The 10307-nt window shown below is 39.0% G+C and overlaps 1 protein-coding gene across 1 annotated transcript; it reads left to right on the forward strand.

The window, feature by feature from the left end:
- The first annotated feature begins 124 nt into the window (after positions 1 to 124).
- nup88 (nucleoporin 88) lies at positions 125 to 8803 on the forward strand. The gene is made up of 18 exons (XM_066661510.1): positions 125 to 159; positions 832 to 1087; positions 1621 to 1790; positions 1910 to 2035; positions 2203 to 2289; positions 2421 to 2597; positions 2766 to 2946; positions 3354 to 3504; positions 4157 to 4255; positions 4829 to 4919; positions 5261 to 5365; positions 5544 to 5702; positions 5823 to 5948; positions 6297 to 6362; positions 6765 to 6845; positions 7318 to 7444; positions 7810 to 7928; positions 8442 to 8803. Exons 1-18 carry the CDS (start codon positions 140 to 142, stop codon positions 8503 to 8505), a joined length of 2205 nt encoding a protein of 734 aa, XP_066517607.1. The 5' UTR covers positions 125 to 139; the 3' UTR covers positions 8506 to 8803.
- The last annotated feature ends 1504 nt before the right edge of the window (positions 8804 to 10307 follow it).

The raw sequence follows: 10307 nt of genomic DNA on the forward strand, positions 1-10307 counted from the left end.
ACATGACACCTTGCTCAATGCCAAACGTGGGCTAGAGGGATGTAAATCCACAGCACTGGACTGTTTTATTACTCATAGACGTCCACTTGCATTGTTTTTCTCATTGCATTTTCTCCACAGTATTATATCTGCTTGCCGCATGGGCGTTTTGACACAACGGTAAAGAATTCCCATTACGCATTGGCTGCTGCTATATTCGTTTGCATATAGTTTAAATTAGCTGAGGTTCTCACTCTGCATCAAGTCCAAATCTATTTTTTTTAAGTTTGTATATTCATTTTGAAATAATTATTCAGTGTACGAGACAGCATGAGTATCACTGTCACAAAGTAGGTCCTGGGTACTGCCTTGTCTCTGGTCACTGTGAAGAGTTTGTCTGTAGGGGTGTCCTTTAGGTGGATTCTAAGTAATTGTTGGCATGGATTGGCTGTGTGAATTGTGTGTGTGTGTGTGTGTGTGTGTGAGAGAGAGAGAGACACAATTGTGTGATGCCCTGCGACAAACTGATGCATTGTCCAGGTGTTTTTTTTTCCTGCTCAATGTCTCTGGACCCACCGCAACCCTATTCAGGAAGTGCTTAAAAGATTTATTGTCATCTGCAGATATTGGCACCTGTCAAATATCAGGCAAAACGTTTATCAGTTCGTCCGTAGACGATAGCATTAATTTTCTCACGATACCAATTTATAACAAAGCTAATATCCCTGTATTCTCAGAATCAATATGTATCATTTAAAAAAGAAATACATTTCCCATGATGCTCCAGTGTTGGCGCGAAATTTCCCAGCGCGTCTCTAATTGGATGATCTTCACGGGGTCATTATTTTCTAGTGACGCAACACCGAGAAGCAACATGGCGTCGCGGTCGGGGGATCGCTGGAGAGAGGGGCTTCCAGAACATGAAATGATTAAAAAACTCCGTGAAAGACTCCACCTGGAGCCACGGGGAACGAGCCGGAGGATAGCGAAGAACCTCAGCTTCTGTCTGAACGGAGATTTTTTCATTTGGGACAATGTGGAGAGTGTGTTTTATACAACAAACCTCCGGCAGATGAACTCCGAGGAGGCGCTGGACTCTAAATACCAGGTAACAACTCACACATGGATATAATGAGAGGGTGTGAGTTTATTGTACAGACAAATACACCAGAGAGTGTCCGAGTTCATTATACAGAGCTTAAAGGGTGAAATGAGCTCATGTTTTGTTCTTATTCTTCAACTTCGTATTCAGATATCCCATTCTACCTTAAATGGTACAATAGTTAAATTGAACTGCTGTATCATTTAAGGTGGAACTGCAAGTTCGAATGAGAACGAAACTTCAGCCTCATTAGAGATAATAGTGTAAAATTATCACATAGTTGCCCCAAACATTATAAGTAAACTGTAAAGCTGTTTAAAAAAACAACAACACATGTAAGAGTAATGAAACCGAGTTAATAGAAAAGTGCATGTAGATTCCACACAGTTTGCAACTAATCACTTAGTACTTTAGCAAAAAACATGACCTGCTTTTTGCCTGAAATATCAGAATTAATACATGGGCTAAAGGGAATTGATATATTGTACCTCAATGATAACATGGTTTGCTTCAAGTGTTAGAATATGTCTTTTTGACAGACTTTGCTGTGCATCAACCCACCCCTGTTTGAAGTGTGTCAGGTGCTGCTCAGTCCTACTCAGTATCATGTGGCTCTCATTGGTCAGCGTGGAGCCACAGTGCTGGAGTTGCCCCAACGATGGGGCAAAAAATCAGAGTTTGAAGGTGGACGCCATCAAATAAACTGCAGGTAAGTCCTGTTGACGTGTCATGCGGTTTGACCACAGCAGCTAAAACATAAAGTTTTACATAATGTTGTGTTGCTATTTGGGCAGTGATTCTAATTCTAATGTGTATATTTCTTCTCAGGACAATTCCTGTAGCTGAGCGCTTCTTCACCAGTTCAACCTCTGTCACTCTGCGGCAGGCTGCGTGGTACCCCAGCGAGACGGAAGATCCCCATCTGGCGCTTCTTACCTCAGACAACACCATCAGGTGTTTAGAGGAGCTACCAGAAAGTGTTAACACACAATTAAATGGATCTGACTATGGTTTTATTTGTAAAATCATATAGGTCACATGAGTTACATGAATTAATTAACAGATTGTTTTCACTTCATAGACTTAATAAATAGGTTGTGACTTTGTTTTTCATGGTGTAGATTCTACAACCTTAAGGAGCCCCAGACTCCAGCTAGAGTGCTGCCTGTGTCTCAGTCAGAGGAGGACACCACCATCCACTCAAGAGGGTGAGAATGTGTACTGTTAATTTAATGCTTTACTTTCTTTAACTGTAGAGTAGTAATTAGATTTGGTGCATCATGAAATCACAGTGGAACTATACTGTTGTCAGAGTCTAATCTGGATATTCTTCCTCTAGACCCTCCTATGCAGCATCTCTGGGTGAGATCGCTGTGGCATTTGACTTCGGCCCACTTGTGGATGCCCCCCGCCAACTGACCACCCAGCGGGAGAAGGGCGACCTGCTGGTTTACCCCTTATACATCCTCTATGAGAACGGAGAGACCTTTCTAAGCTATACGTCCCTTACACACACGTAATAATGCTTTACTGAATTTTGTTGCAAAGATTGTAGTCATGTGAAATAGTCATTTAAACACTAGTGCTTTTTTTATTTATATTACCTTTCAGAGTCATGATTCATATTTTATAAATTATGAATTTGTTTTAATGTGTGTTTTACTGTTTGTGTGTGTTTTGTCAGTAATCTGGGAAAGCTGCTGGGTCCCCTGCCCATGTATCCTGCTGCTGAGGACAACTATGGCTACGACGCCTGTGCTATACTTTGTCTGCCCTGTGTGCCCAACATCCTTGTCATCGCCACTGAAACTGGGATGCTGTATCACTGTGTGGTGCTGGAGGCTGAGGAGGAAGATGATGGTGGAGTAAGTACCCACCTGTTTTCATACTGCATATATTTGTATTTTATTTTAATAACATTTCTTTGCGTATTGAGCTTGCATGTAATATTATCTTCAGTACTAGGCTTCAGAATCTCAATGCTTTGAATGTCAAAGTAAAATATTTTATAGACAATTTTTTTTATTTAGAAATTTAGCATGTACTCTGTCCATCCACAGAGGAAATAGGATGTGAATATTATTGTGTTGTAACTTTAGTTTTTGTGTAATTATATTTAAAAAGGGTTAGTTTTTGTCTACATTTATCTACATTGTCTAGATTTGTTAAATATTTTCAGGGTTTTATTTATTTATTTATTTATTTATTTATTCTTTTCTCCCTCCCTTTTCACGGCTGGGTTGAAATGCTGTGTGTTTCTGTGTGTGACTAGGCAGTGGAGAGGTGGTCCAGGGGCTCAGAATCTGTGCCATCACTCTATGTGTTTGAGTGTGTGGAGCTGGAGCTCACACTCAAGTTGCCACCCAGAGAAGAGGAGGACCTAGTAGAATCAGACTTCACTTGTCCAATCAGGTTACACAGAGGTAAGCAGGTCCGGCAAGAAAAATCATATCCCATTCACACCATGCTTTTCTAATAGCAGCACAAATTGCTGCTCTAATACAGTGTTATTGAGAGATTGTGTATAGAGTGTAAAATCGTTTGCATTCTTTTTAATTCCTGTACACTTACATTGCAACTTTACAATTTTGTTTTAAACTATTAATTTGAAGTCCCATTTGGATGCAAAATGTTAGCAAGAAACAGCAGATGACTTGCAAAATAAACCCCTGCTCAAATCTTATTTGATTCATTCATTCATTGTCTGTAACCACTTATCCAGTTCAGGGTTGCAGTGGGTTCGGAGACTACCCGGAATCACTGGGCGCAAGGCAGGAACACACCCTGGAGGGGGCGCCAGTCACATGGCGACACGCACACATTCACTCACACCTATGGACACTCTTCAGTCACCAATCCACCTACCAGCGTTTGTTTTAGGTGGGAGGAAACCCACGTGGACACAGGGAGAACACACCAAACTCCTCACAAAGAGTCACCCAGAGCGTGACTCGAACCCACATCCTCCAGGTTCCTGCAGCTTTGTGAATGTGACACTACCTGCTCCGCCACTGTGCCGCTTTTATGATTAATTCCAAATGATTTGTTTTCTCATTGGTCATTTCTTTGTTTCAGATCCTCTGTGTCAGCACAGATACCACTGCACACATGAGGCAGGGGTTCACAGCGTGGGACTAACGTGGTTCAACAAACTCCACAAATTCCTGCAATCAGGTAAGTGCTGTATATTCCCTGTGTTGTGATTGTGGTACAAATGAAGGGGTTGTAGAAAGCTTATTTTATCATGCTGATATCTTTTAAAATGTTAAGGCTAGATTGGTCTGGTCCTGAAAGGCCTTAGTACGTTTGGGTGATTTGGGTGTTTTAGAGCAGCATTATTTGCTTGAAATTTCATTTCATTAACTGACCATTCATACAAGATAAAGCATCTGGAATTTCCCTAAATTATCCCACATTAGTTCAGAATGATCAAACAATGCCATATATAATGGGGCTAGGCTCATTTTACTTTCCTAAGAACATTTTTCATTCTCCTTTTCTCAGACCATCACCAATAATGTTATAAATTACTGTAGTCTTCTTTTCAGTGAGAAGATTAGATAAGATTTAAAAAGTTTTAGAAGATGGTCTTGTCTCCTGTTGCCAAAAACAGGTCCAGAACTATTACTTTACTGAATTAAAATCACATGCACTCAGATTATGACAACTCAAGATGTAAGATTAACTGATCCTAAGTCAGAATAAAGGAATGTGTTATGTACACATTGTGTGGGAATGTTTGTGCAGATGAGGAGGACAAGGACAGTCTACAGGAACTGGCAGCTGAACAGCGTTGTATAGTAGAACACATCCTTTGTACCAGACCCCTCGCCAGCAGGTATGTATGAAATATGTATGAAACTTTGTAATGGCATTATATCCCTTAATGCAGCATCATGCCTGTTTCGTGAAGTTACTGCTGTTGTGTTGATTCTTATTACCTCAACCCTAGCTCGTGTTTACTTTTTTTCTTTTCTTCCTCCTTCAAAATTAATTTAAATGTGTTTGGCCCTGTTCTGATCCAGTGAATCAGATAAACATTACGCTAACACTAAAACCTGCAGAAAATGCAAAATGTTGGAAACCACTGACCTGAACCTTAGCTGATGTCAGTGAAATGTACATGCCATTGAAATTATCATTTGTTAACGTATTTGACTATCATTTTGTTTTTGTCAGTTTACCAGCTCCAGTGTGGGGTTTCTGGATAGTGTCTGATCTCTCTTTGGGTGCCACCATGATCTGCATCACCAGCTCTTACGAATGTCTCCTGCTCCCTCTGCTGTAAGTCACCCTTAGCTTCAAGCCAAATATGAATTATGTATTATATCTGAAAAATATTAATGCACTTTATTATTTATATAAGTTCCATCGTGAGTAACTATTCACAAATACAAACTGAATTATAATAGATGTGTTTGGATATCATTAGCTTTTGTTGTTTGGACCCTTATTTTTGCAGAAGTTCTATTCGTCCCCCTTCTCCTCCTCTGTTGTGTTCCCGTGTGGGGACAGGCGAGGGGTCGGGAAGCTCCCCTTTGCGAGGACTGGCAGATGACTCGTTCGAGCAGCATATCCGAAACATTATGGCTCGCAGCTCTACCAATCCGCTGATGTTGAGGTAAGGCAACAAGGACAATTGCCGAATTACATCTGCAAACATATGATTTGAAATGTTTCATTAAGCTAGTTTGTAAGTGTACTAAGTAGATTAAGGCTTCCTTGGCTGTGTATTTTTCAGGGCAGGGGATAAAGACTCATCCTCCCCTACTCCAGAGTGTCTGCAGCTGCTGAGCCGAGCCACGCAGGTTTTCCGTGAAGAATACATCCTCAAGTTGGACTTGGCCCGAGAAGAAATGCAGAGAAGGTAAGAAAGTACACCCTGACATGTGTCCAAACTACGCAGCTATGTAAATTACCCCATAAGATAGAAGTAGTACACAACATAAGGTGGTAACTTTGGTTCTTTTTGAATGCTACTTGTTCAGCAGCACTGCATTGATTTAATGCAAACTACATGTAGTTACATGTTCCCAACAGAGAGGGCTCCAAATGACCATGCTTTAAAATTCCATTTCTTTTAAGACATTTTTTTGCAGAGTGTAGTGTATGTTTAGTTTCTGCCTGCTGTTGTCACTGTGCCTCAGTATAAGCCTCGTTACTGTAGTGTTGTGTATTTGGGTGCTGTATTAAAGCTTCTATGTTTGTGCCACAGGGTCAAACTGCTCACAGGTCAGAAGAACAAGCAGCTGGAGGACTTGGCGCTGTGCAGAGAAGATAGGTAAGCACCACTCTGCTTCTCAAAGACATCTTAAATAACCAGCCAACATCTGCAATGTCCTCTCCCTCTTCACCTTAGAAGCTAGATTTCCTGACTGCACATCTGTTTTATTCTAATATCCCTTTATTAATAAGGTGAGCCGTTATTATCCTGTTCATGTTTAATGCCCTACTTCAGTGAAGTGAAAAGAAATGTGAGGTTGCTATAAATAAAAAAGCTGATATGCTCCAGGGGTCTTTTTAATAAGTGGGTCATTTACCTTGTCGTAAACAAATAAAATGCACGAATGCACTTGGTTACATGCGCTCATCAGTCGTTTCACACAGACTCAGTTTGGTGTTCCCAGCAGCAGTCACGCAGCAGTAAACATTGTGTGTTTTGCTCATGTTGTTGTTTGAGCAGAAAGAGCCTGAGGGAGGCAGCAGAGCGGTTGGCTGACAAGTACGAAGACGCCAAATATCGACAGGAAGCCATTATGAACAGGTTCCTTTGCTTTGCTTTTTACCAGCTTTGCCTCTGAAAATGAAAATGTCAACAGTGAAATATACAACGTCCTTTTATTTGTGTCGAACAACTTCTACCCATGCCTTTTTAGATTTTCAGCTTTTTCATGCACTCAGTACATCCTAATAGGCTTATATTATATAATCCAGTATGTTAAGGTTTTCTACCAAACGTAAAATTAAAATAGTGAAGTAATGCCATTCTGCGTAACAGTGGATTTCTGATTTTAATTTGTAAAGCAATTGTACGGAAGATAGAGATGTTTAATATTATTATTATTATTATTATTATTCAGAATGGCACATTTCACTGTATATTAAAAATATAATATTTTAATAGTACAGTTATATTTTTTATTTTTATGGGTCCAATGAGTAGATGTGTATTTTTATTTATAAAAAGCTGTTCATTTATTTACATAGTGCATTTGTCTGTTAAACTGTGAGTGTAGGATGAAGCAAGTACTGGGCAGTCTGCGCAGTCAGCTTCCTGTGCTGTCTGACAGTGAGAAGGACATGAAGAAAGAGCTCCAAACCATAAGTGACCAACTCCGCCACCTAGACAACTCCATCACACAGGTCAGCTGCCCAGGAAATTAGAGGGTCAATGTGTTATTTTGTGTTTCTGACTTGTGGCAGCAGGAAACTGTTCATGCTAGGGCTGAAAATTTTGAGATTATGTTTATTGCTGTTTCTTCAGCAATACTAAGATTGCTATTTAAATTCGACGTTCTATAAAGTAATTAAACGCCAGAGAATACATTATTTAGGCTTAGGTTCTAACAGCTGACTTTTGTTAACACAGATTTCAGGCACTGTGTTACTAGATTAGTTATTTTAACCCTAAGAAAGTGTTGAATCATGAAAACTGCAGCATCAGTGTGTCTGCAGAGCAATGTTTGTGTTTATATGTTTCTCTTCAGTTTGGTGAACTTTATTAACAGGTCAACATGAAGAAGGAGTACCAGAAGAAGCAGATGGACAAAGGCCCGTCTCCAGCTCGAGCCTCAATCACGCTCAACGCCAACCAGAAGAAGTGTATCCAGGGTGTTTTGAAGGAGCAGTGAGTATACAGATTGATATTTGATACACATCCATAAGCATGTGCTTAGTTCATAAAGGCCATTGGTAGCTGGCAATATCCTTGCTAAGACTTTCTGAAGATGCACAATTTCTTTTTCCACATGAAACAAATATTATCTCTCTCAGGTAAAAACCTTCTATTTTCAGAATGGTGGCTTTACAAATAAAACAAAAGCTGTACATTGACAGTGTTCTTTTATAGAGTGCATCCCAAGGAAAACCTTGAGCTATTTCTGTTGGTCCATTCATAAAATATACATTCAATAATAAGAGCAGCAGGCATTTTTAAATTACAAGCTTTTCTTCTGCAAGACACCCTTTATTACACTGAAAAAAGGTTTTGACATGGTTTTGATGTAATTTTTTGTTCATCTGGAGATGGTCAGTCTATTCATTGCACCGCTTTTTTCTATAGACTCTTGTGAAATGTTGTATTTCATTTACAGAAAAAAGATGCACTTTTCAAGCTCTTTCTGTTTCTCTTTTCCAACAGGAGTGAACACATTGCTGATATGATGAAACAAATCAAGGACATCAAGAATCATTTCAGTTTCTGAAAAGTGAGAAGCGTTTGCTGAATGTGTTCATCAAATCCACTTAAGTCTATTTCAGACCAATCCATAAAAACCCTGCTGAAACATGTTGCCAAATATATTGTGTTAATGTATTTGGTCAGTTTTATAACAGCACTGTCCTTTCCTGTAATGTCAAGGGCAACATCCTGAGTTTAGAAGGTCATTGAGAAGCTGGCACTTTCCTGTAACAACAGTCTGAGCAAGCTTTTATATGTTTTGTGCATCTCATTGGAGAATAAAATGTTTTGTATATTTGTGGGTGCTTCGTTGTCATCACAGCATGATCGGTTTACTGTTTTCAGTAATCTGTGATTGAATTCACTCACTGGGTGGGTAGGAGTGCTACGTTCTTCCCGTCATGAACAGTTGTTCATGATGCAAGCTACCACGGGTGTGCGTTAACTACCTAGATTACTTAGTAATAACTTCTTTTATAAAATTCCAATATGAACAGTTTTAGGTAAACGTTATAACAGGTTTTTAACTTACAAATAGAAACATCAACATTTTCTACAAAACTAATTTAGTGTGGTAGCTGAGCTCTTTATTTTGTGGTTACAGTTAAGTGATTATTTTCACATGAATTTGAGCTAATTTATTACAGAATTAGATCTGCTGGCCTCATTGTGATGCTAGTGTCATGTCTCTTTTATCTGTAAGAACATTTAGTTCTGGAGATTTTAAAGGGTGTTCATGCTGTAATTTCCTGAACCACTGATGACTGAACGTACAGTGGCTGATTGGTACATAGTAGAATACAAAAGCATGAAAGCTATTTATTTTAAGGTGTAAGAGGGGTAATTAAATAAGCTACTTAAAATTGTATCAGTGACTTAATGTGGTGTTCAGAGTGAATTCCGTTATCTGCCTCTGTCCAGAATGGCAGTATTTGTTCATCAGCGCAGTGGGTGCTCTTGGGGCAGGATGTGGTCAGACAACTCATGTTGGGCTATGAGAGAACACACTCATTATAAAAATAATCTGTAAAAAATCCGCCTACAGGTGAGGTTTCAGCCACTATGAAGTAAACCCACCATATTTAATTAACACACACACTTAAAAAAAAAAATGAAGATTAAAGTCAAAAATTTCTTTGAGTGATGCCACTGAAGAATTACGTTTGGTTCCAGAAATAACCATTTATTTCTAATATGTTTAAATGGGTAAAGAAGCTTAAGACAGGATGATGTTTTTTAAAATGTTCTTCACACATGCATTTCTTTACAAAAATGGTTCTTTATGGAACCAAAAGTGATACGTCTATGGCATCATTCAAAAAACCCTTTTTAGCATATTTATTTATAAGTGTGTTACTTAAAAGCAGTGGGTTTGGTTCCTTACACCTACATTTCTTATCAATACCACACCAAGGCAAATTCCACCTGTTTAAGGTTTCTCTATTTAAAATGACACAACTATTAATTCAGAGTGTGTTGATATGAAATGCTTAGGTCTAAAGAATCTAACTGGTTCAGATAGGAACAGGTGGTGGTTATAGGAGACGTCAGCCTCACAAGAGCTGTTCATGGAGATAAACATGCAGTGCACTGCAAATATAGTAATTTCCCCCCAAACATATTACAGTTTCATCATTCAGTGGTTATTTTGGATGGAATAAATGAGCTATGTTCCTGTTACAGACATCAGAGTCAGTAAATGACAGCAGTGGACACATCAAAACAATGAATATCCTGGAATATGAAAAAGCAAATTGTAGTTGCTGCTCACAAATCAACAATCCATTACACTTTAAGTACAATTCTGTTTATTAGATATATACAGAG

This window comes from Hoplias malabaricus, chromosome 2, assembly GCF_029633855.1.
Source record: "Hoplias malabaricus isolate fHopMal1 chromosome 2, fHopMal1.hap1, whole genome shotgun sequence".
In the NCBI taxonomy this organism is placed as follows: Eukaryota; Metazoa; Chordata; class Actinopteri; order Characiformes; family Erythrinidae; genus Hoplias; species Hoplias malabaricus.